This window comes from Megascapheus bottae, chromosome 27 (assembly GCF_031878675.1).
Source record: "Megascapheus bottae isolate mThoBot1 chromosome 27, mThoBot2.hap1, whole genome shotgun sequence".
In the NCBI taxonomy this organism is placed as follows: Eukaryota; Metazoa; Chordata; class Mammalia; order Rodentia; family Geomyidae; genus Megascapheus; species Megascapheus bottae.
Window position 1 is genome coordinate 14,362,855 of NC_143535.1, and position 25,714 is coordinate 14,388,568.

At 47.4% G+C, this 25,714-nt stretch overlaps 1 protein-coding gene across 2 annotated transcripts in view; it reads left to right on the plus strand.

Moving 5' to 3' along the window:
* Positions 1-25,714, plus strand: part of Pknox2 (PBX/knotted 1 homeobox 2) — a 245,572-nt gene that overhangs the window by 170,419 nt on the left and 49,439 nt on the right. For both annotated transcript variants that reach the window (XM_090319655.1, XM_090319656.1), the window contains 2 exons: positions 202-310; positions 14,503-14,642. In XM_090319655.1, coding sequence (XP_090175781.1) covers positions 224-310; positions 14,503-14,642 — 227 coding nt within the window. In that variant the 5' untranslated portion in view covers positions 202-223. The remainder of the gene's footprint in view (positions 1-201; positions 311-14,502; positions 14,643-25,714) is intronic.

The following is a 25,714-nucleotide window of genomic DNA, read 5'->3' on the forward strand; positions in this document are numbered from 1 at the left end:
GCTTTCAAGTCAAAATAGCACAGCCAACCTCTGGGCATCCAGGCCTCTCCCTTGGTTCTCATTTGTTCCTCTAAAGGGCCTCCAGCCCCAGCTTCTCCTGTCAATCCAAGTTAGTCCAGCAAAAGGCGGAGCTGGTGGAACCCCAGGGCAGCCTGTGTTCGGTGATATTAACCGTATGGCCCCCTTTTCTCCTGCCCACAGATCCTCGATGTGAATCAATCCCATGATGCAACATGCCTCCCCAGCCCCAGCTCTGACAATGATGGCAACGCAGAATGTCCCTCCCCCACCCTACCAGGACAGCCCACAGGTGAGTGTGCCAAGGAAGAAAGGGAGAGTGGGGGGCGGGGAGGTAGTAGCCTGAAAGGGTGTCATTCCATTAGACCAAATGCTGAGGCTCGGAGACTGCTCAAGTGTTTCTGTCATCAGAACCACTCTCTGCTTGGAACAGTGCTCACAGATTTGTCCAGAAAGTCAACAGCCCTTGGTCATTAGGAAACACACACTGTATCACAACTGGGGCAAACGATACACTTGAGATCCAGGTACAAGGTATAAGGTGCAAACGCTCCAGGTTTGCCTTTGAGTGTTTGGGAACCTTTCTGCTCAGAGCATCCTCACCTGAGCCCTTTGTCCCATTCTCTTCTTCTTCCCCATTGGCAACATCTCTGTTCGCTTCTAGACTCCACTGGGCTTTCTAACTAGAAGAAGCAGGCTTCTTTTTCTAAGACCTTGCTCTCTTTTTTCCTGAGCTCACTCCTGTTCTTCTGGACCTTATCCCCAAATTGGAAGTCCTACAAGCAGTCCAGCACCACCTGGGCAACCTCTCACCCGTGCTTTGTGCTTCCTGCTCCTTCTAGAAGTTTCCAGGCTTGAGTGGGTGGAGCTCCTGCAGCCCTCGACACCCATCCCTTCTCCCTGTCCATCTCTGTGAGTTCTGCAGCTGAGTCTTCACACGAGGCGGCTCCCTTCTATGACCTTTCCTTTTGCGCTGTCCTGTTTTCTCTATGCTGGTCTCACAGAAGTCAGTATTAATTCAGTCATGGCAATGGAGCATCTGTCATGTGAAATGTACTTGCCTGAATGTTCACTCCTGCGGGCAAGCCTTGGGTAGGAAGTGCCTACTGTGTGCCAGACAGCCAGTCCTGCCCTGCCCTGTCCATAGCAGCAGCAGTTCAAATGTGGCCTCCCCACAGATCCAGTAAGACCTTTGCAGCATAAAAAAGGTGCCCGAAACCCGAACTGCTCAGGAGGCTGACATCTGAGGATTGAAGTTTGAAGCCAGTCCAGGTAGGAAAGTCTGTGAGATTCCAATTAATCAGCAAAAAAAAAAAGCCAGAAGTGGAGGAATGGCTCAAGTAGTAAAACAGCCTGCCTGAGTAGAAAAGCTAATGGTCAAAGTTCAAAGCCGTGAGTTCAAACCCCAGAATCAATGCACACACACACATCACACACACACACACACACACACACACACACACAGCAGTAAGATGCAGACAGCAATTTCATCCCCTTCTCCCAACACTCCCCAGCCAAACGACAAAGCTATCCACCCCACCCTTCATGTCAGTAGCTTTCCATAGGTGACTACAGGGCTGGGTTCACGCTGTTGAAAGGTTTTAGACTTGGTAGCATTATACCAGAGTAGCCCTCAAGTGGGGCAGGAAAAGAAGAAAAGGGAACAAAGAAGAGGAAGCACTTGAAAGCTAGGCTTCTGGATCCTGCTTTCCAAACTCCAGAGTGGGCCTGCAGGGCAGAGATGGGACCTTCCTATGTTGAGCAAGTAGTGGGTATGAAGCCCCCCCCCCCAACACACTCCAGGATTAGGGAGAGATGCAACACGTCCCAGAGGTTAGGGAGCTCTGGATGGTACAGCTGGAAACAGCTGCTTCCTCCCTCCTGCCTCCTCTCCCTGCCTGGTGGCTTTTCTGGGCAGCTGGGAGATGTTCTGGCTTGGCAGGGGGATTAGCAGGGGAGCTGCAGTAAGGGCTTGTGTTGTCCAGAAATGCAGATCCAGAAACTGAATTTAATGATCAGAATACAGCTGGAGAAATAAACCCCAGCTGCTAAGTTGTGGACAGGTGAGGCTGCAATTCTAAGGCAACGAGCCCCTTCGCTACCTCCACTGAGCTGCTCCAACCCCAGAGTGGGGGAGAGGGGCAGAGAAAGGGGGCCTGCAAGCAGTCGGATGCAGGGACCATCCCAAGACCGTGCTCTGTGGGTGCCCACTAGTACTTTACGTGGAAGTTATTCACATTTACAGTAGACAGGCAATTTGCCCTGGAAAAACTGTGTATCTGTTGGTAGCCCTAAGGACCCAGAAGTGAAGTATCTGCCAGGGAGCCTCAGTATTCATAGGGGATTGGCCAAGATTTGGGGGAGGGGCGGTCTTTATGGCCTAGGCTATGCTAAATTGCCAGCCACTAGCCTCCCCTACACTAAGCTGCTTAGTAAGGGGGCAGGGGTGTGGACTTATAGAAAAGAGGATGGCAGGGATGGAGTAGCTGGAGGGAGTAGGGGCTGAGGTCTCTCCCAAAGGCTTCCAACAATAATCAAAAGCCATCTCAAAAAAAAAATGGCCTTGGAGCTAATGAATTCTTGTGGGAGGAGGCATCTCCCCTTTTCTTCAGGACTGGGGTGACTTTTTTCACATAAGCGTGGCCATTGGCATCCAATATGGAGAACTTGTATTGGTCGTCTTTCCTCTTGTGTCTCAAATGCTGAGTCCAGCTCCTCAGGGGAAAGTCCTACTCCATTTCCTTCCACCACGCTGTTACCTTAAGGCCTGGCCATTTTCAGACACTGTGTCTTCAGAACAGTAGAGCCTAATAGGGAAATGGGCCAGTCACACAGGGACTTGTTTCCTCAGTGAGACTCCCAGGAATCCAGACCCTCTGTTTCCGCATTCCTTCAAGTCTAATCTCCCTCCTTCTGCCCACTGTGTGTCGTATCTGTCTACCATCTCCTCAGAATTCCAGTTTCCTCTACAGGCAAGAAATGGACAGTCTCCGATACAGAGTTTCCTTCCAAAATGAAAAAGGAAACGTGAGGCAGAGCCCTTTCCTCTGAGACCCTGTGCAGCCATTTTAATAATGTTCCCCTTGTGCTGAGGGCTAGCGGTGCCGAGCATAATCTATTCAAATGCACAGGAGAATGTCACTTTGGAAAATTAGGAATCTGCATTAAAAAAAAAAAATTCCCAAGCCCCAGACCTTCTTTATAATAAATTAGAATTTTTTTCCGAGGCAAATCCTTAATTTGGCAATTTTCGTTTTTTGAAGTTTGGGGAATAAAGTTATTAAAAAAAATGAAGGCGTTTTTCCTCCCCTTCTCATTTTAGTAGAGAAGCATTAATGGTTATGGCCTGGCACTCTCTGTTCATAAGCCAAAGTAATACAATGGTGAAGTGGCTTTCAGGCCCTCAGAACTATGTTGAGTTCATCTAGGGGAAACTGATTACTTATAGGAACATTGCTTTGGTTAGTGTGCCCTGAAGACTGATTATGCATTTAGAAACTGCAAAAGCAACAACCCAGTGGAACCCTTCCTGTGGACTACCTCCTCTTTCTGTTGGCTTCCTGTTAAATTCTACTAGGGTAGCAGCGCCCTCTACTGTCTAACTATAGTACATCAACTCCAGGATGCTGTACCTGTCTGATCTGGACTCTCCTCATGTGCCCTGAAGAGTAAGATGTGAGCCCTTAGGGATGGTGGAATTCTACTAAGATAATCTGACATACATAAATGTCTACAGGGAAACAATAAGTGTGTCCTCCCTTAGTTGAAATGTGCTACTTTAATTCCTGCATTACCCCCATTCACTTCCCAGTCATTGCTACCACCCGTGCTTTCACAACCCCAGCCTCCCGACACTCCAGCATCTCTGCTGACTGTACAGAGGCTCTCAAAATCACTCTCTTCTCTCCTCTCCGACATGCTTAGGATCCCAGCAAGTGTGGTACTAGCATCCTTTAGGACTGTTCACCTCTCACTCCTTCCAGATGTATGCTCTTCATTCATGGGCACTCTGTCCACCTGGAAAATGCCTTCAAGTCCTTGTTCTGTTCACAGTCCACATGCAAAATCTTCCTCCAAGGGAAATCCTTCTGCAGCTTCCCCAGCAACTCACCCCAGGAAGCTGTTGGGACTTCACTAACGAGGAAACAGATTTTTCCACCCTCATCTGCCTCCATAAAAGAAACTCTGGCTAGCAGCACCCCCACCTGCCTGTTCTTAAGACTGGGACACCTGCATGCTACTCCATGAACGTCTTTGCCCTAGGTGTCTGGCCCACCAGGCCCAACCCCTATAGAGGCGGGCACACAACCAATCAATTGTGAACTACTGATAGGCACTGATGTGGTGGGACGTGATCATGGCCACTGTGGTGGCACTTCAGCGTAGGCCTCATTACTAACAAGAGAACACCAGACTGGCAGAGTCAGAACCGGAAGTTCAGGACCAGCATGGGAGGCTCAGTTCAGAAGGAAGTTAAGCATTTGCTCCAGGTCCTTTGGCCAAAGCAGGATTGCTCATCTTGCTCGTTCCTCTAGTCATCCTCAGGAGCAAAGAAAGTGGTGTGCAAGACCCCAGGAGACTCCATTTTCACGGGGTACCCTGCAAGGGGACAGGAAGGCTGGTTAGCCATACCTCTGAGTACCTTCTCTTCCTACTCTAGCACCATCCACCAGGCCAGGCCAGGCCAGGCCAGGGGTCTAGGGGCCTGGGGAAGCTTGCTGGGCCTTTGATCAGTCATTAGGATCCCCACGCTGGTTTCATTAATGGGAAGGAGAAAGGGTGACTAGGGCCCCTGGCTGTGAATGGCCTCCATCCAGGCAGCCATGCAGCTGTGGCCAGCAAGGCAATGGGCTTCAGATGTTGTCGCACTCCTTTACATTCCTCTCATCTCTTTAAGACCTGGAGCCCCCTGCTTGCAGGGCCCTCTGCTCAGCTGCCTGTGAAACACATTCACTCTGCAGCCAATAGAGTTCATTCGGCTGCTTTGGAAGTTCCCTGAGCCTTTTCTGAAGCTGTGATTGATGGTTCTCTCTGCCCCTGGGGGCAACACCCCAGGAACCACCATATGGAAGAGGCACCTTTCCTTGCTTTGACTCATCAAAACAGACTCTTCTCTTCCTTTCTTCCTTCCTTCCTTTCTTCCTTCCTTTCTTCTTTCTTTCTTTCTTTCTTTCTTTTTTTTTTTAAATTTTCTACTGGGCCCCTGTTCCCTTTTGTCCCTGCCTGCTGGACCACCCATGTCTTTAAACCGGATACCTCTTCACTCCAACTCATCTCAAAACCTGGGTTCTTCATTGTGTGAAAGGCAAAAATAACCTTTCTGCCCCTATGGAGGAAACAGGGATTTAACCCCATGACTTTGGGAGCTTATGATTTTTTTTAAATCTACGTTTTCCCCTCTCCCCCCAGGGTTAAACTTAACTACCTTAATTCAAATAACTAAAATAAAACAAAACAATCCCACCGCCATCTTATTGTCTATCTCCTCATTCCCAAGCAGGACAAGTGCCTTAATTACAGCTACAAAAATAGTTAATGACCAAGGCTACAAAGCTGAAAATAAATCAGGGAACAGGTGAGCAAAGTCAGCTGCGAGGCTGGGGAGCAATGTGCATGACTGTGCCCTGTGCCCCTCGGGTACCATCCTCCAGGAGCTGCAGTGTCTGGAAGGGGTAGGGAGAGTCTGGGGAGGAAGATTAAGGTGACTCCACATTTCAGAAATTCAGGAATCCTAGGCCCTCTTGTCCTCACTGCTCATCGTCCAATTGTTTGTCCCAGTGCTGCTACTTGAACTCAGGGCCTTCTTCTCTCACGTGGATTATTGGATCAAGGCTGGCTCTCTATCACTTGCTCCACATCTCCACTTCCGGAATGATAACAAATTTAGACAAATGATTTCAGCATTGTTTCCTCCAATCACTCATCCATTCAGCAAATACTGGGTGCTTCCTGTGGGTCTGGGAGTCTGCTGCACAGTCTGAGAGGAGGAGATACGAAATTAGCCAGTTTCTGCCCTAATGGATCTGATAGTCTTTAGGGGCCTTCGTTTCCGAAGTGGGAGTTGGCTCTGCCTGCGTCAGTCAGTTCACCCATGCCCCGACCCGAGTTTCGGATCTTCTGCACATCTTGTGAAGCCCAGATTAGATTGAACTTTAATTACTTTATAAAAAAAAGACAATAGACATATCAGATACATCTTTCCAGCTATGAATACACACACACACACACACACACACACACACACACACACACACACATATACACAGAGAGAGAGAGAGAGAGAGAGAGAGAGAGAGAGAGAGAGAGAGAGACGCCTGTGTATAAGAGTTAGTTACTCCCTGGAATGGGCCTGTTGGAAATAATTGGTTTGGGACAATGAGAAAAGTGGGGAGGGGTTCCTCTGAAAATGGATGATTTGGGTGGAGAGTGGTCAGTTCTCAGAAATGCATTAAGTCATGAGAGACTGGGTTCCAAGTTAAATCTTCAGCCAACCTGTGGTCAGCTCTGATCACCCACACCTTAGGATACAAGGCCAAGGCACATTTGGTAAGATTTCTTTTGAAACCCACTGCCTACAAGGGCCTGCAATCCTTGTGGGATTCATTAATTAACGGAGGTCTGGTCACTATTATGGACCCCAAGCCAGCCTCCTCTTCCAGCTGCCTTGGGCTGCTCTGGATCTTTTGCCAATCCTTCTCCCTGGGCTGACTTGGGGTATTTTGAGGATTCCTCTTTGGCTTGAACCCTTCAGCTCTTTGGTCACTCATTCCCTCCTTCCATGTGTCATTTAATCATTTAACAAAGACAGTGGAGCCAGACATAAGAGCCAGGACACCCATGCACTCGCAAAGATGGGAAAATAAAGAGCAGGAAGCTTCACAAGGCTAGACACAGATACAGAGGCAGCAGGGATCCAGGGATCCAGATAATACAAAACATGGGAAACGCTCCTCAGGAGAGTCAGGGGAATGAGGACTCTTGTCTACAGAAGTTGCTGTGAGAGGGAAGGCAAGGAAAATGTAAACTATTAGGCATGCTAGGGCAGCCCAACCCCGTGGTGTCTGATGGGGTGAGGATAAGGGAAGGTAGCCTGTACCCCGCCCTAAGGGTGGGTAATGAGCAGACCCAGGCTTGGAGCACCCCTATTTCCATTCCCTTCTCAGCACCGACCATGTCTACTGCTGTCTGCCACCTGTTCAGGCCAAACTTGTTATTTACCAAATGGCTTTCAGCCCTGACCTCTTCCCAGGTCCTTGGACTGCTTCTTGTGCCAGGAAAATGAACCAGTGCTGGCCTGCCTGGTACTAGAGGGAGTGCCAGCTGCTGCCTAGGGTTTTAGCAAGCACTAGGGGACCTGGGGGTGAACAGTCCCTGGTAGGATTCTGTGGGGACAGTTCTCACTTTGCCCCAGTCAGGGGTAGGGCTTAGGGGAGAGGATGTCTTCTTGGGAGAAGTTACCTGCTGAAAAACTACAGGCATAGGTCATCCAGAGTTGGGAGGAGGATACCTGAGAAGCACGTGGCCCTCAAAGTCACAAAGGAGAAGTCTGGATGTGGGGTTTTATTATCCTAACACATACCTTAGTTATAATTATCCTCATCTTCTAGACATGGACCCTGAGTCAGAAAGTTTAAGTAAGTAGCCAAAGTCACACAGACAGCCAATGAGAGAGCCAGCCCATTTTTATCCCTAAAAATGTTTTTGTTATTACAAAGGGTACAGTTACGTAAGTCAGGTAATGGGTTCATATCTTTTTGGACAATGTCACCTCTTCCCATGTTCTCTCCCAGTTTTTCCCTCCCCTCTCCACCCACAAATTGTATGTATGACTACTACTGCTGCCTTTGTTCAACCCTTTCCCTCCACTCCTGTGCCCCCTTACCCTACCCAAAGACAGATAAGTGACCAAGCAAGACGAAAAGAAAAGGAAACAGCAACGAAACCCTCTCATTTCCATTTTCTGGAGTTCATCTTGGATAAATGAAAGAGAGGGGGGGGAGATTAGGGTGTACCCCCGTCTCCAGATCTGCCCAGTCAAAGTGAGGCAAGATACTATAAGCTTTCCTTGGAGCCTGAGGCATTCTAGGCCAGTCATTTCCTCCTTCTACAGCTACTGGGGGTCTTTAGGCACTGAGACTTCCACATAAGTACCAGACCTGGCCCCTGCCCATAGGGATCTCCCAATCTAACTGAGAGAGAAGGAGAGACAAGCAAGCTGACAGAAGCACAGAGCAGAAGGGCTTTCCCATGCCTGGGGCTCTGCCAGCATCCACCAAAGGGAAAGATCTCCTCCCACAAGAGGCAGGAGGCAGGAGGTAAGAATCCCCACTCTTAGCTGGGTGCCAGCCTAGCTACTCAAGAGACTGAGAACTGAGGATCGTGGTTCGAGGTCAGCCAAGGGCAGGAAAGTCCATTAAGACTCTCTAATCTCCAATAAAATAATTGGAAAAAAGCCAGAAGTGACACTGTGAGCCTTGAATGCAGGCTCAAGAATAGCGCCTAGGCCCTGAGTTCAAACCCCAAGAAAAAGAGGCCCCTCTGAAAACACCCCCCAAATCACTCATGCTCCCAGGCAACCTAAGAAGGTAAAGTTCCATGCTCAAGAAAATCTACATGCAAACCTTCCCCTCCCCATGCAGACAGCCTCCCTCACATAGCAGATGAAGGAGAATAGAAGAAAGTCACGTGGGAGAGCCCTGAGCATGGTGGGTGCTAAGAAATGGTGCTCTTGCAGTAGGGGTGGAGAAGGCAGAGATAGAAAGCTCCACTACTGCCAATTGCCTTGGTGTAAAGACGTCCACTGTGGGCGATGTCAAGAAACCCATTTATTATCAGCTAGTTTGGGAAATTCCTAAACATTTGAACAACTGACATTCCCCAGGCCAGAACAAGGCAGCTCCATAAAGCCATTTAATAGCCATTCCCTGCCCAGCTCCACCCAGCTTCTCCCCCCTGGCTCCCACTCTTTAATCCCAGCCTCCCCCTAAACTGACCTCAAGTTACCCCCCATCCATCTGCAGGGCTCCCAGACCCTAGGGACAGCTGCAGGTCCCATTCCTTTGAGCCCTAGTTCTTGAGAAATGGAGGTCTCTGGGCTAGAAAAAGAAATCTATTTGGAGATCTGTATTCATCTTCCAAACCTGGAAGAACTGCAGAGTCTGCTGAGTCGGCCCCCATGAGCTATATAAATTTGAGTCCTCCTCCTCCTCCTCTGAGGGGCTCCCGCTCTCATCCCACCCTCCCTGCAAGTCACAGCCTCTAGCTAGGGCCCCTTGGGGTGCGTGCAAATGAGTGCTTTTGATTGTTTAACCCCTGTGTAATTTTCTGTGATCCAGCAAGGTCTCTTTCCCCTCTCTGCCCTTATCTTTCCTGCAAGTAGGGGCAACCCAGGGACAAAGGAGCTGCTCCCTCACCCATTTCTATTTAGATACTTTTCTTCACAGAAGCCTCTGGAAAGCCCTTTAATGACAGGGTGGAAGCCATGTAGTGGGCAGAGCAGAGTACACCAAGCCATGACACCCCATCCTCATTCGATTGGTGAGCAGGTAGCTGTGACTTGCTTTGTGACAAGCCTTCATTCCAAAAATCCCACGTTTCCTATTCTCAACCCCTCTTCCAATCTGTGAAGCACTTCTGGGTTTCCAAAGTTCATTCACATTCCATACACTACCTAGCCCAGCCTCTGGCCACTCCTGGGCTGTGGTTAGCTATTATTAAAACATACTTTTTGGCATCCAAACATGTTGGTTTTGGAGGGGACTTTCACCTGGAGAGTCGTTGACTCCAATCTGGACAAGTCAGGACTCAGCATCATTATATAGATTGTCAGTGTGTGTGTGTGTGTGTGTGTGTGTGTGTGTGTGTGTGTGTGTGTGTGTGTGTGTGTGTGTGGTGTCTAGTTATCCTGGCTACTCAGGAGGCTGAGATCTAAGGGTCATGGTCCAAAGCCATCTAGGGTAGGAAACCCCAGGTCTATGAGAATCTTAAGTTCAATTAACTACTAAAAATCCAGAAATAGCATTGTGGCTCATAGTGATAGAGCACTAGCCTTGAGCACAAAAGGTCAAGGACAGTGCCCAGGCCCTGAGTTCAAGCCCCCAGGACTAGACCACACACACACACACACACACACACACATACACACAGGTTTTATTTAAGTCATTGTACAAAGGGATCTCAACAAGTCATTTTGTGAGCACAATACATTTTTTAAATTATATTTTATTGTCTTTAAGTAGTTGTGCAAAGGGGTAACAGTTCTTGTCAGTTTATTGTACAGTGTTATTATACATGTAACACTCTGCTTGTAGCAAAGCCCTGTGAGGCATATAGCACAGAACTGATCTAATCAAATCTCCTTGTTCAGAGAGTCAAAGCAAGTTCTCAGGCCTCCCCATGTCTCCCTGCTCCCCAAATCTTACTTGGACCTTCCAGGTTCCTGCAAGTTGTCTATCACCATCCTGATCCACTCTACTCCGGATGTGCTTGTATGCTCTTGTTTGTAGAACAGCCTCAAACCGCCTCGATCTGACCTTTGTGTCTGTTAACACATCCTTAGGCAGCATGGGTTTGTGTTGGTTGGTTCATTATACTATCAGTACATCACATTATATGTTCAGTGTATCAAGCCAGTTCTCAACTAGAACACTACTGCCAAGTATCTCTCCCCTGCTCTGCCCTTACATTATTGATTATTTTTGGCTAAAATGGTAGGAGTGTTCAATTTTAACTTATTAGATGAAAAAATAATCTTATTAGGTTTGGGCTATTGCCAACATGAACGGCCAGGGGGAGAGGGGGAGGGAAATGGGGACCAAGACATGAGAAAGGGTATCAATGTATGTGAAGTAATGCACCTTCCATCTGGTGAATATAATGTAACCTTTCTATTAATTACAATAAAAATATATTTAAAAAAACAAAAAAAACCAATAACATTCGGATCTAATTTTCATGTTATTTATAAGTTCATGGAGCATTTCACCAGACATTGTCTAAATCACTGATAAAACAATTGAAGAAGAGGACCATGAAGGAAATATATGACCCTTTCCTAGAAACCTTTCCCCAAACTGACATCTGCTTTTTAATTACCATCCATGGGACATGCTTTACTAATTTAAGCAACTCTTCAGACCACATGTCCCTTGGTCCTCCTTTGGGAGAGATCTCACCCAGGTCACTTGTAATCCCAACACCCAGAGGCTGAGGCAGGAGGATCACAAGTTTGATACCAATCCGGGCTCCCTTGGGAGATCTTATCTCAAAAACAAAACAAAACCACTAATGGAGCTCCATGATAAAGCCATTCTACCTTAGTGAGCCTAGGGCTTTGTGCAGTGCCTGGTATGTGACAGGAACCTGAGGACCATCTGGAGAAATAGGCAGCTGCATTCGTGAGTAAACAGATGACTTAGTCTGACCCAGGTTAGCGTGAAGATGCTGGGGTTTTCAATTGGTCACAGTACACCTCCTTTCTCTGTTTTGAAAACTCGCATACCACGGCTGGCTCCTGGCTTCTCATGGCAGCTCTTCCTTCCTAAAAGGTTACCAATTGGTTGGTTGATGAGAAAATAGTAGCTTAAGAAAGTGAAGGGATTTTCCCAAGGTCATAGGCTAATAGAGTGAGACAGTAGGATTGAAGGATTGTCTACTGCTGCATCAAAGCAAAGCACCATGATACTCTGCCAAGCTTCTTACATATTGAGCCTGGGAGGGGTGACAAGGCAGCTTTGTCCTGACGAAAATAAAACATGCTGTGTGTGTGTGTGTGTGTGTGTGTGTGTGTGTGTGTGTAACGCTGATCCTGAGGCTACAGCTCCACTTCTGCTTTTTTGGTGGTGAATTGGAGATAAGAGCCTCAAAGACTTTTCTGCTTCGGCTGGCACTGAACCTCGATCCTCGGATCTCAGTCTTCTGAGTAGGTAGGAATACAGACTCGTGTTCCTGGCACCCAGATAAAACATACTCCTTTGATAGTCTCAATCTCATCCACGCATTACCACTTGTTAATTCATTGACTCATTACTAGAATGCTTCTAGTATTAGCCTTTGGGCCCTAAGAATACAATTATTATGGGCCTTCCTCAACTTTAAGTTTTACGCAGGAGTAGGGAGATAATAAACAAGCAAATAGATACGTTGCATATGGTCATATATAGGATGAAGCAGGAATAAGGTGAGAGCCAGAGAGGCTGGTCTACATCTTAAGTAGAAGTACAAGTGAAGCAAACAAAATACACAAATGTCTTGGGGATATGCTTGTCTTCACAAAAACAATACTTCACTGGCACAGTGGCTCACGCCTGTAATCCTAGCTACTCAGGAGGCTGAGATCTGATGGTTCAAAGCCAGCCCAGGCACTAAAGTCCATGAGATTCTTGTCTCCAATTAACCACTAGAAAATCTGGAAGTGGAGCTGTAGCTCCAGGGGCAGTGTGGTAGCCTTGAGCTGAAGAGCTCAGGGACAATGCCCAGGCCCAGAGTTCAAATCCCACAACTGACAAAAAAAAAAACAATACTTCTGGGAAGGAGGAGCCTTGAACCTATGATGTGCTTTCCAGCTGTAAAATATCTTATTCCTTCCTATCAGCCTTATTCATTTATTCATTCACTTATTTTCTCACCAAATAATTGAGTAGGCATCTATTGTTTTTGTTAAGTATAATCATTTGGGTGCTGGGGAGCAAACAAAGCTTTGTGGCAAGAAACAGACGAGGGCTGGGAGTTTGGCCTAGTGGTAGAGTGCTTGCCTAGCATGCATGAAGACCCTGGTTTGATTCCTTGGTACCATATACATGGAAAAAGCTGGGAGTGGTCCTGTGGAGCTCTAGCCTTGAGAAAAGCCCAAGGATAGTGCTCAGGCCCTGAGTTCAAGCCCCACGATGAAAGAGAGAGGGGGAGGAGGGAGGGAGAGAGAGAGACGAATGTGTTCAGAAGGATAGCATGACAAGAGCTATCATGGTGCCAGGGACAGGTTGATAGAGATATGTAACCATTGGCCTTCCTGGAGGTCTAGTTAACTGAAGCCAATATAATAGAAAAGCGTTGAACGCTGTAATGATGCCTTTCAACCTGCCTTCTTATAGCAGTACTGGAGTTGGAATTTAGGACCTTATACTTTCTAGGCTGGTGCAGTACCACTGAATCACATCTCCAGCCCTTACACAGATTATTTTTTAGATAGGGTTTTATTTTGAGCAAGGCTCATGCTTAGGGCCATGGCCCACCTATTTTACACTTCTCTTATCAAAAATGAGATGACAGGTACACAACACTATCCCATTATTTCCTCTGAGATGCAATCTCCTGGACTTTTCCTCATTGTCTGACCTGACCCACTGTCCTTCCAGTCTCAGCCTCCCCCATAGCTGTCAGGCCTGAACTACTGTACCCAGCTATTGGTTGAGAAGGGGGTTTGTGTGTCTGCCCAGGCTGGCCTCAAACCATCACCCCCTCCAATCTCAGCCTTCTTAGTGTAGGTAGGATTACAATCCTGAGCCATTAGAATCCAGCCTCCATTTCTTTAAGCTAAATAAAGCCTAAGCAGAAAATCCAATATATAACATTAAAAGGAGTTGCTCTGGTTGGCACAAAATTGGAGGCCTTGGGATACCTTCCAAAACCTGTAGCATATTATGAAAACCACTTCTCTAAATAGGTGTTATGGCCAAGAACAGGAGTCTGTCAATTAAAACCTTATCTTCAAGTGGCCAGGTAAACCAAATTTGGAGAGCCATTCACTCATCACTCAAAACCACTAGAAGCATTATCTCTTGGCTTGTGTTAAGATGAATAAGTAAACTGCTGTGTTCAAGTGATTCAGCTACTTTTTCAACTACTTTTCAAAGTCATCAAACTTATTACTGTCCCTGAGACTCATAAGCATAATGTAAAAGGTTCATTGTATTGTTTTTTAATTTATTTTTTCTTTTTCTGGGCAAAAATCACAGCATTTGCTTTAAGAATCACTAGCTGGATTCTAGTGGCTCATGCCTGTAATTCTCACTACTCAAGAGGTTAAGAGCTAAGTATCATGGCTTGAAGCTAGCCAGAACAGAATAGTATATGAGACCCTTATCTCCAATTAACCAGCAAAGGGCCAGAAGTAGATATGTGGCTCAAGTGGTAGCATGCCAGCCTTATGTGAAAGAGCCAAGTAAGAGGACAAGATCCTGAGATCAAGTCCCATTTCTTGCACACATACAAACTCATACAATCACAAATAAGTAGAATCGCCTCTTTCAAAGTATGCTGGGCATTCCTTGGTACAGGATTGGCCTTAAATTGTTTTCTTTCTCATTTGGAGAAAGGTTGACTTTTCTTCCCAATGTAGTGTACGTATCAATGAACGTTCCTTCTGCCCTCATGATTCTCTTGCTCACATTCTCTTTTCCAGGCCCAGCACAGGCCAGGGAAGACCTCACACTCCATCTCGGGAGCCTGCCCAGCTAATCTGCCACCTCCCCTTTCTTCCCTCTGTAGATGACGGCAGCTGCCCAGCCACCCTCCAAAGCCCAGGCTGTCCACATCTCTGCTTCCTCAGCTACCGCCAGCACACCTGTGCCCAGTGCCCCCATCGACCCCCAGGCCCAGCTGGAAGCTGACAAGCGAGCTGTGTACAGGTAGGAGACTCTCCAACCATGCCAGGAAGCCCCAGCTCCCAGCCTCAGGTGGAGCTCAGCTGTAGCGTTAAGAACATAGGCTGGAAAAAGGGGAATGGGGAAGAATTGTCAGCAGCAATGGCCAGAAACTTCTCTCCTCAGCCTCCCTCTCTCAAGGTCAAGGCAAATCCAGAAACCCCCCCAACTGTCCAATGTGAGTTGACTCTAACTCTTCTGAAATGTCTAGTGAGAGATATGGGGGTTTGGGCAGTGTCTTCCAGAGGAACCCCTTCTCACCTCAACGGGAGAGGAGAGAATTGGAAATGCTCAGCTCAGCCACCAGGCAGCTAGCTGCCTCAGGACCCTCTCCTCACCCTGCCCCCATGTCACCTGCTCGCCAACAAGCCCATCAGATGACTAACTTGGTATTGCACATACTTTGTATCCATGCAAATCACAGGGGATGGGCTTAAAACTCCAAATCAGTAGGTCTGGCATTAGGCAAAGGAACATACTGTTATTATTTTAAGCAGTCCAGGTAAATCTAGTGCAGCTAATCCTTGGATCACACTTTGACTCGTGGAGGCTTTTATAGCAATGGGTATCGTGTGAGACCCTCTTTAATTAGTAATGACATAACGTTTCTGGAAATCTAAGCTTAAGTCCTATTGCTAGACTGTAGGATAGCAAAACCAAAGGATTTGGTAACAATTCAGGAGACAGTCCCCATAGGCACCTGACACAAAGCAGATGGTCCTTCCAGTGAATTCCACAGGCTTCCAAGTTTTTTTCTGAGATCCCGGGCTCATATTCTCTTAGACTAAGCTGCTGTCCCTTGAGGGCTATCTACTTGAAATATGGTCCAGCTCCTCCTCTAGCCAACACTTTCTTCCTGCCCACCCCACTCCTCAGTTTTACCTCCTCCTATGGAACTGACCACCTCAATAATATTTACTGTTTGCCCAGAGTTGGCCTGCAGACATCTGATCTTGTAGAAGGACTCCCAGGAAACATGGAAGGCTGAGACTTGAACCATCCCTCAGCTCCTCAGCCCTGCAGCCCTGTAGCTTTCTAACCCCTGTGCCTCAGGGCTTCTCTCCCACAGCCATACCTCTCCCATTAATACCAGCCACTCTCTCTGTAGCCTCCTGTAGGGTATGGCAATTTTAATTATATTTGCCAGCCTAGGGCATTAGAGAGTCCAAGATTCCTGTCAATAAATATAACAAGACCCTTTCCATGCAGATTAGGCCCCCCCACCGCACTGACTTTTCCTTGGAAGTCCCCACCAGGCCCCCTCCTAGAACCATAAATGAAGGAAGTGGGGGAGGCCCCTCTCTCTCCCTTCTGGAAGGGGTAACAAAGGAAAGAAGGAACCAGCCAGTGTCCCAGAGGTTTTATTTGTGTATGAGGATGTGTTAATGAAATGTATTGGTGCCCTTCTGATGTGGAGCTGGAAGGGGGGTGGGTGGAGGGGGGAGAACAGAGCCTGTCTTTAATTGGATCATACCAGAGCATCATCTGGGCTAATCAGCAAGGCAACAAGGAGCTCCCGCTCAGATTAATGATTGCAGTCTAATCTGAGCAGATCCCATGATTGGATGCACATCCTGGGTAATTGTGTTTGTGGCCCAGGAGCAATGATGAGAGGGGTCTGAGGAAGGGAGGCCTCTGGAGGAGGAGGGAGGGGAGGATTCAGAGTGGGGTTAAGGTTGGACAGTGCTCCGGTCTCTCCTGCTTCATCCCAACCTGCAACCATAACATTGCCCCACCCCCAGAAGTTCAAATTTAACTTGGACCCTAACACCTCCACCTGCCCAGGCCGCTGGAGGGTGGGCAGGTGCCAGGTGCTGCTTGAGAACCAGGGATTAGATTGCTACACCACGATGGACCAGGAGGGCGAGGTTAATCCAGCTTTTGCTCTCCCTCCTCCCCTCCAGTCTCCTTCCTTGTTCCCCCTTTGAAGTGAGTGGGTTTCCATGGAAACCGTGATGTCCTGGGGAGCAGAAGAGTGGCAGGGAGCAAGGCTGGCCAGGTGCGAGTGGGGGAGGAGGGCGCTCTTTGCAGACTGTTCTGCTGAGGTATTGACTGTCTCTCCTAGGGCAGAGCCCAGAAAGTGGCTCACCCCGAAGCCTCACCAAAGAACTTACCTAGTATTGATAAGGAAATATAGGCTGGAGGAGTATACATAGGAAATAGCCAGGACCGTTGTGCTTTGTTTTCCTATTAAAAATGCTGGGAAATCAAGCTCCAGGATCAAATGGAGATGGGGACATATAGCCTGTACTTTTCCTTGGTGGCCTTGCCTGTGGCAGAGTTAATTGGGTTGACATTATTGCTGTTTCTTGCCCTCGATGATTAACTCTATGATGATAGGGTATAGGTCTCTCTCTCTCTCTCTATCTCTCTCTCTCTCTCTCTCTCTCTCTCTCTCTCTCTCTCTCTCTCTCTCTCTCTCTCTCTCTCTCCCTCCCTCTCTCTCTCCCTCTCCCTCTCCCTCCCCCCTCTCCCCCTCCCCCTCCTTCTCTCCCTCCTTCCCTCTTATTGCCTTGTTCCCAGCACCTTAACACCAATTCCTAGAGTCAGCAGCTTATGTGAGTAGGTGTTGAAAGTCTTGTTGAGTGGTTCAGTGCATGCACTAGGCAGTGCCCTGTAAGTAGACTGAAGTTCTAGGCTGAGGTGCTCGCAGAAGCTCTAGGAACTTTTGGTTTTTGCTGATTTCTGAAATGTAAATCCTCTTACTTCAGACTATTCCAAACTGCCAACATATGCTACGGAGCAGAGGTAGGAAGCCAGGGTCAGCTCTTCCCAGCTCTCTGAAGTAGAGCCAAATTGCAGGTGTATTGCAGATGTATAGCAGGTGTATGACTGTGTGTGTGTGTGTGTATACACATGTGGGTGTGTGCATGTTTTAGTCCTAGGGCTTGAACTTAGGACCTGGATGCTACCCCTGAGCTTTTTTCTTTTGTGTGTGGGGAGATCAAAACTAACACTCTACTACAGCTGTTTTGGTAGTTAATTGGAGTCTCACAGGCTTTCCTGCCCGGGCTAGCTTCAAACTAAGATCTTCCGCTCTCAGCCTCCTGAGAATGGAGTAGCTAGGATTATTGGCATGAACCAGAAGTTCCCAGCTAAAATGCCTATTTTTATCAGGGGAGCCCTCTCATGTGGTGACTCTTTAGAATGGTCTTCCGTTAGCCATGACCCTGCATTCCTGGTTCTCACTGTCCTTTCTAAACCTGGGTTCTTAATTTGAAATGCTCTCTCTCAGTGACTTAATATTTAGAATAGTGATGGGGATGGAGTAAATGCTTCGTAAGCATCTGAAGTGAAGATGATTCACGGTAACTCCGTGAGAGTGAATCTTCTCCTTCAGATCTAGCCATTGCATCTCTTTCCATCTTCTGGAGCAAAGCAAGCTTTCACTCTTAGCTTCTCCGCCATGCCCAAGCTTCTCCCGAACCTTTTCTGACTTAGCAGCTGCTTCCTGGCAACTCCAGAACTCCTCCTTTAAACCCTTCTCCTGCCTCTTCTTTCTTATCTCAGCTCTCTCCAAACCTGACCTGCCCATTTCCCACATGTAGATCCATCTCCCCCAAGCCAGATGCTCAGAGCTTCTCCCCAGCTGTGCACTACCCTCAGAGTCCACGCCCAATGTGCACCTCTGCTCAAGAGAGCAATATGTACTCCTAAAGACATATGCATAGTACATTCACATCTGTTCCATCCCGGTCAGGTTTTTCTAATCCACACCTATTTGTGACAGAACAAGGCTGAGAGTGTTCAGAGGTTCCCCTGAGACCATGCTAAAGGTGACTGAAGCCACCAGCTTGACCCTGACAGTCCTTTAATTCGAGGTGCAAATACAGCCTCAGCAGCTGTGCTGGGCTGTGGGAGACAGGATAGAGCTCTTAGAAACAGACACGGTGATAACTCGTTTTCTCACCTTGGGCAAGTTAATTTCCTAGAGGCTAGGTTTTCTCAATGGTGGCAAAGAAAACTCTAATCGCCAGAATAAAATTACATAATGTTGGATATTATCTGGCACGCAGAGCAAATGGGGGGTAAGGGAGACGGGAGTTCTTAAACCGAGGGACAGGCTTCTTCAGTATGGTCCTCAAGGCTGGGAGGAGACAGCCTTTGAACTTAAATTTGTTTGGTTCGTATTCTGACTCCACCAGAGCATTCTGGGCATTTAAGCCTTTCGGTATCTCAATTTTGTTGCCTGTAAAGTGGGACTTAAAAAATAATACTGTCGGGCCGGGAGTTTGGCCTAGTGGTTAAAGTGCTTGCCTAGCATGCATGAAGACTCGGGTTCGATTCCTCGGTACCACATACATAGAAAAAAGCCAGAAGTGGTGCTGAGGCTCAAGTGGTAGAGCTCTAGCCTTGAGAAAGTCCAAGGACAGTGCTCAGGCCCTGAGCTCAAGCCCAGGACTGGCAAAAAAAAAATAATAATAATACTGTCTCTTCCTCAGCATTGTCGTGAGGATTAGATGAGAGAACTCAAGCAGAGTATGTAGAAAGGAATCTGGCAGGTGGTAAGCACCTGTAAGGGTTAGCTGCTATTGGATGTTTGGAAACATTAAAGTAAGCAAGGTTGGTGAGACTAGGAGGTGAGTGATGGGTGTGATAAATGCGCAGGGGGGGAGGGGAGGAGTTACCCCAGTCAAGCAATTGTCACACAGCAATTCAGTTTAACGTTTATGGATTCTACCAGATCTATGTAAAGCATCATGTTAAATTCTGAAAGGAATTATAGATAAAGGAAAAAACGTGGGGTAGAGGAAGATCAACATAGAAAGTAGCTAAAATATAAACATGGCACATATCAAAGGCTTTAAAACGTATTTGTAATGGAACACAAAGTATTTGCCCAGTTGTACTGCTTTTCCCAAGGAAAATGAACCCCAAGAGAGTGACCGCCAAGCTGCCCTTCCTGGGACTAGCCTTGTAGATATTCAGATAGAAATGACTCCTGGGTTAACCCAGGCCTGGGCCCTGCTGTGCCTGTCCTTGTCAACATCTGTCTGGTTGGGACCCTGGGAACTGGCACTTTCTAATGAAGTGTCATGGAGGGAACTCATCTACCCTGTGACCATCAAGGCGACTGGGGGGGAGGGGGAGGGTTAGGTTTGATTGCTTGGTCATTCTTGGAATGTGCTGGGTGAAGCAGCCCAGGAATGATGTAAGAGAAATGTCAATGTCGCCATTCCAAGGAAAAAGTTGAGACCACAGCTCCAGTTTAGGGCCTCTGGAATGCTGAGAGCAGATGTTTACAGCTGTCTTTTCATCTGGCTTTCCTCACTGGGGGCCCACAGATGATCCCTGCTTTTTGAAATAGCTGGATTCACTGGTCTCAAAGATGGCTGGTAGCTGTGGCCAAGGAGGTGTGTGTGTGGTGGGGGGAGGGAGCACAACCTGCGGGAGCCATAATCTACACAGTGAAACCATGCTTCAGTGCCTCTAGTTCCACAGAAAGGCTGTTCTCTGCCATTCCCTTCAGCACCCAAAGGTCCCTGTCTCAAGCCCAGCTGCTGTAAGAAGCGTGCTGTGGCAAGTAAGAAGGACGCTCTGGAGCAGGTGTGCTCGAAGGTGGTGAGTCCTGGTACATCCACAATTCATGGTGTGGCCTACCTAGAGCTCAGTCATTCAGGTCCCTGCTAAGAGTAGGCCCTCAGCTAAGAGATCCAGGAAGATCTAGAAGCCCAGTGCCATTTCTCCTCTGAGGTCATGTGACAATCAGAACTAACTGATGAGAGTGCTTGGCGCACATGAGAATCTCAATGAATGGGAGCTACATCTGTGTTAAGTCCTGTGTTGAATCTGGCCCCTTTAAGAAAGGGAAGACAATCAGCTGGAGTGGGGCAGAATCAGTACAAACCAGCAAGCTAGGGCTTTCAGGTTCCTATAGCCCACGGCTACCTTCTTACCTGGGTTCTGCTAAGCCTCTGCCTCCTTTTAACCATGGTGCCCTCTCTGCTGCAAGAGCATTTTTCCACGCTCAGGTCCGTGTCATGGTCAAGTGGAAAGAATATAGATTCAGCTTTTCATTTGATATCTGATTCTATAAAGGAGACATTTGGAAAGATTTGTGAGAGATGCTAAGGTCTTCTCCAAATATACAGAATTATTACTAAAGGTGTTTTTTTAAATAGTGTGTGTGTATATATATTGGAGTGGGGGAGGATTTCCAAAAGAAGTAATCATCAGACATCAGATAAGACAGATTTTCTTTGCAGTTTAACTCACTCAATTAGCTTCAGGAGATAGTTGAACTACTCAGCATGTCAGTATGCAAATAAGCAAAATGGGCATGATAAAGCTATTGGGTTGTTACATGCAAGAAGTACATAAAAGAGATCTCATCAACTTACCAAGTGCCTGCGGGTGTGTGTGTGTGTGTGTGTGTGTGTGTGTGTGTGTGTGTGTGTGCACATACATGCTTATGAACAACAGGTGAAATACATAGCAGGCTGTGACCTGCCTGGGCCCCATACTTCCTAGGACTGGACCTGTCCACCCACCCAGGGGAAGAAAGCTGGGTTAGTGCCCAGGAACCCTAACAGATGCAGTTCTAATTTAGCAACACAGAGACGTCCTCTCCAAGGCAACCCAGGAGAACATACCGCCCACTGGGCCGGACTAAAAATACACCCGCCTGGTTTCAACGTCACACCTGAAGTAAAAATATATCCAACCAGGGGCTTCTGGCTTCTTCTCCCTATCCCACTCTGTTCTCTCCATCTGGTGCCTTTGAGGGGGGTTGGAAATCAAGGGACCAGGCAGGCACCTTTCTTCACAAACTCCACAGCAGAGCCCCGAGCAGAGAGGTCTTTTGTGGCAACTATGGCTAGAAGTTGGCAGATGGCAAAATTGGATGTAGGTGCCACAGGAAGGAGGGATTCTGGGCTTGAAAGAATGTGGGATGTTGTCTCAGAGCCTCCATCCTCATAGTCATTGTCTGTTTCATGCATTCATTCATCCATCCATCGAACCTTTGTGGAGTCTCTGATGTGTGTCACACATTGTATCTTAACTCCTGGGAATTCAGAGATAAGATGGGGTCATGGACCTTTTAGTGAGGAAGACAGATCTGTGCTCAAAACAACAGTGGTTTTTAGGATGTAGTAAGTGTCCTAAGGAAATAAAAATAAACTCTTATTGGCAGCATTTTTTTTCTTAAAAGAAATGAGGGTTTTTTTTTTTACTATTTTTTAATTTTTGTTTTATCCGTTGTGAGGTTTGAACCCCAGGCCTACGCTTGAGCTGTCCTTGAGCTCTTTTGCTCAAGGCTCACACCACACTTTGAGCCACAGCACTACTTTCAGTTTCCTGGTGATTAATTGGAGATAAGAGTCCCATGGACTTTCCTGCCCGGGCTGGCTATGAAAAGATGTTAAGGAAGGGTTGGAGGCTTATCCTGGAAAGTGGGGTCTAGGGTATTTTCTGTTTCTGTTATCTGAGTTGTCTCAGGCCTGGAACACTAGAAATAAAGAGTCAAAATGCCAGACTCCAGGCAGAGTTTCAGGAAGACCTTTTAAGACTTGAGAACCACCATGTATCTGCAGAGAGTGAGAAGTAGCTGAAGCACCAGCTCTCTTCCTGTGTACATCCTTTTATCTACCCCTCTGACCAACACGTTTAGTATCCTAGACCTCTGACCCCACGGGGTCATCACTGAAAATCTTCATCCAGAATGCTGGGTGCTGGTGGCTTATGCTTAAAGTCTTAGCTACTCAGCTACTTAGTTGAGATCTGAGGATTGAAGTTTGAGGCCAACTTGGGCAGGAAAGTCCATGAAACTTGTATATCCAATTTAAAAAAAAAAAGCCAGAAGTAAAGTTCTGGTTCAAGTAGTAGAATGCTAACCTTGAGCAAAAGAAGCCTAGGGCCAGCACCCAGGATTGGCACACACACACACACACACACACACACACACACACACACACACACACTCCACCCAGAAATTTCAGTCTCCTATAACTGTATCACATCTTTTAGATTATCATCCTTGCTCTAACTAGGAAGGGCTCTGCCTCCCCAGTCCTCTTCAGAAGCCCAGAGGGGAAAGAGAGGAAAGGAGAGAATAATAATAGAAGGAGTCAGATTCGTGAACTGTAAGCATGTAGAAGTGTAACCATGATATCTGCCTTCTGAAGCACTCATGTAAGCTAATAATTTTTTAAATACTCAGAAGGAACCCAGAGGTGCTAGGAAGGGTGAGGAGCTGCTTCTGGACTCTTTTTTTTTTTTCACCACTCATCTACGGATGAGTCTGTGCAGGGAGAACCTCAGGCCACCAAGGGCAGCCACAGAGAGAGAAGATGGACAGCTCAGGCAGGCGGCCACACACTTGGCTGGACTCATAATTGAGGTCTATAACATGGCCAAGGTCATGAGGAAAAGGATGGCTGAGAGACTCAGAAGGGACAGAGTGGTATGAATCACAAGCTTTATTACGCAGAGAGAGCTCTGCACTACTGTCCCCCTGCCTGGAACCATGCCCACACCCTCTCCCTAGTCTGTGGTCACTTGGTTCTGACTACATGCCTACTGTCCCCAGCACTCTGAATCTTGGCATCATAACCTCTCTGAAGCCCTGTGCTTTTGCATCCTTTCCTACCCCCCTCCCCCACCTCTCTCCTTCCACTCTATCCCTAAACAGGAAGAAATGTTTTACATGAAAAACAAAATACAATATGGTTGTCCAAGGAAGAAGGAAGGGAGATGGTTGAAAGGACACGATCTCCACCCACACAGCTCATGTTTAACTTCAAGTTAGATGGGAATGTAAGAAGTACCAAGACTGTTGTGATCTTGGGGAAACCATTAATTTACAGTGAAATTATCTCACCTGCAGAGACTGCTCAGAAGCCCTTCGAACTGTAGATATGTGCGTGTGTGCAATGTGTGTGCATATGTGTGTTGCGCACGCACATTAATGTGTGCACGTTGGTACTGGGGCATGAACTCTGTGTCTGAGTACTGTTCCGTAGCTTTTAGGTTTGTTTTGCTTAAGGCTAGCACTCAACCACTTGAACCAAGTTCTATTTAGGGTGGTTATATGGAGAGAAGAATCTCATGGACTTTCCTGCCTGGGTTGGCTTTGAACTATGATCCTCAGATCTCAGCCTCCTACGTAACTAGGATTACAGGCATGAACCGCAGATGCCTGGCCTGAAGAAACTTTTTTTTAACCAGTCCTGGGGCTTGAACTCAGGGCCTGGGCACTGTCCTTGAACACTTTTGGTCAAGGCTAGTGCTCTGCCCCTTAAGCTACAGCACCACTTCCGGGTATGTGGCACCAAAGAATTAAACCTAGGGCTTCATGCATGCTAGGTGAGCACTCTACCACTAGCTTACGCTCCCAGCCCCTGAAGAAATTCTTGACCTTGACAGAGGGACTTGGGGGTGGTCAGAACTCCTGCAAAGGGCTGTGGCCACAAACCTGCTCCCATCTCTGTTCTATCTGCTTTCCTAAAGTGGCCCCAATGCATCTTAGCCCCCAGACTGGGCACTCCCAAGCCAACAAATTTGGGTGATGTAGAATACACGAAAGCAGAAATGTCAGAAGTAATTAAACCAAACGATGGCTTAAACCCCTGTAGAAATCAACACATCCGGTTTAATCACCTGCTTAAGCTAGCACAAGGCTGCAAGTCTATGGAGAGGGCTTCTTTATTTCTTTGGATCGTTAACAGGAACTGCATATCTTGAGCTAGATTTTAGTTCTGGTGTTGCTGGGGAGAGGTGATGAGGGTGGGGGTGGAGAGAGGGGGGAGAGCTCAAGAAAGAAAAAAAAAGAAATAATAAAATATTATTTGAGATCATCTCTTCTCCTCTCCCCAAGCCCAGCCTGTCTCTCCCTCCCTCCTGCCTCTGACCATGCTCCTAGCACCCAGACAGAGAAGGCACAGTGCTGAATGTGCTAAATTAGGCCATTAGAGAAATTCATTTCTCTTTATTAGTCTGTGTCAAATCCTTTTTATTAGTGGCTGGAAACGACCTCTCTTCTGCAGTAAAATGTCATGCCAGTTCACTCCTTTTATTTGTTCTGCACTGACGAGGCTCAAACTCTCACTGAATTAGTGCAGTGAGATTTATTTCCTCCAAATTTTGAAAGGCTTAAGAGAGATTGGGATGGAGGGAGCAGTCGCATGGGAAGTGGCCCCCGGGGTTGCAGGGAAGCTAAGCGGGGGAGGGATCTTGGAGGAAGAAGGTGAGCTCTTGTGGAGGTTAAATGTCCTCAGCTCTTTGGAGAGTCTAAGGACTATCTCCTATCTTGTTCATTGTCTTCTGGGCTCTGAGGACCCGGTTCTGCATGGCTACTTCTAGCCTCTGAAGGATGCAATCCAACATGAAAGAAGAGCTCCTTACAAACTTTGTTTCTGGTCGAGGGGCAAAGGGGAGAGAGGGTCACTGATGTGGAATTTGTCTGGCAGTGGTGAGGCCTTGGTTTTAGTCCCCAGCACCACCCCTCACCTCAAAAAGAATATTCTAGCTGGGTAAAATGAGACTTCCCAAAGCCAAGATCCCACATCTAATGGGAAAGCTTTCTCCCTGTCCTGTCCCTGCCTCAACCAAGGACCTCCCTGTCACAGGTGACATCCATACCAGCTCTCACACATCCCACACTGTTCACGGGAGCCCTGAACCTCCACTAAGACTTCTGGAAAGAACTTCTCAAGCTCACCCCTGTTGTCCTAGCTACTCAGGAGGCTGAGATCTGCGGGTTGCAGTTCGAAGCCAGCCCAGACAGGAAAGTCCATGAGATTCTTATCTCCAATTAACCACCAAAAAGCTAGAAGTAGAGCTGTGGCTCAAATGGCAAGTACAAAAGCTCAGAGACAGCACTCAGACCCATTTCAAGCCCCAGGACTGGGAAAGAAGGAAGGAAGGGAGGGAGAGGAGGGGAAGGGAGAGGAGGGGATGGGAGAGAAGGGAAGGGAAAGGAAGGGAAGGGAGGGAAAGGGAAGGGAAGGAAGACTCCTCAAGAAGACTTACTGGCTTCTTATCTACTTTATGGGGTGGGAGACAGGGACAGTAACCCTTAACCAAAGACAGGCTGGGCAGCTGGAGAAGGAGCTAAG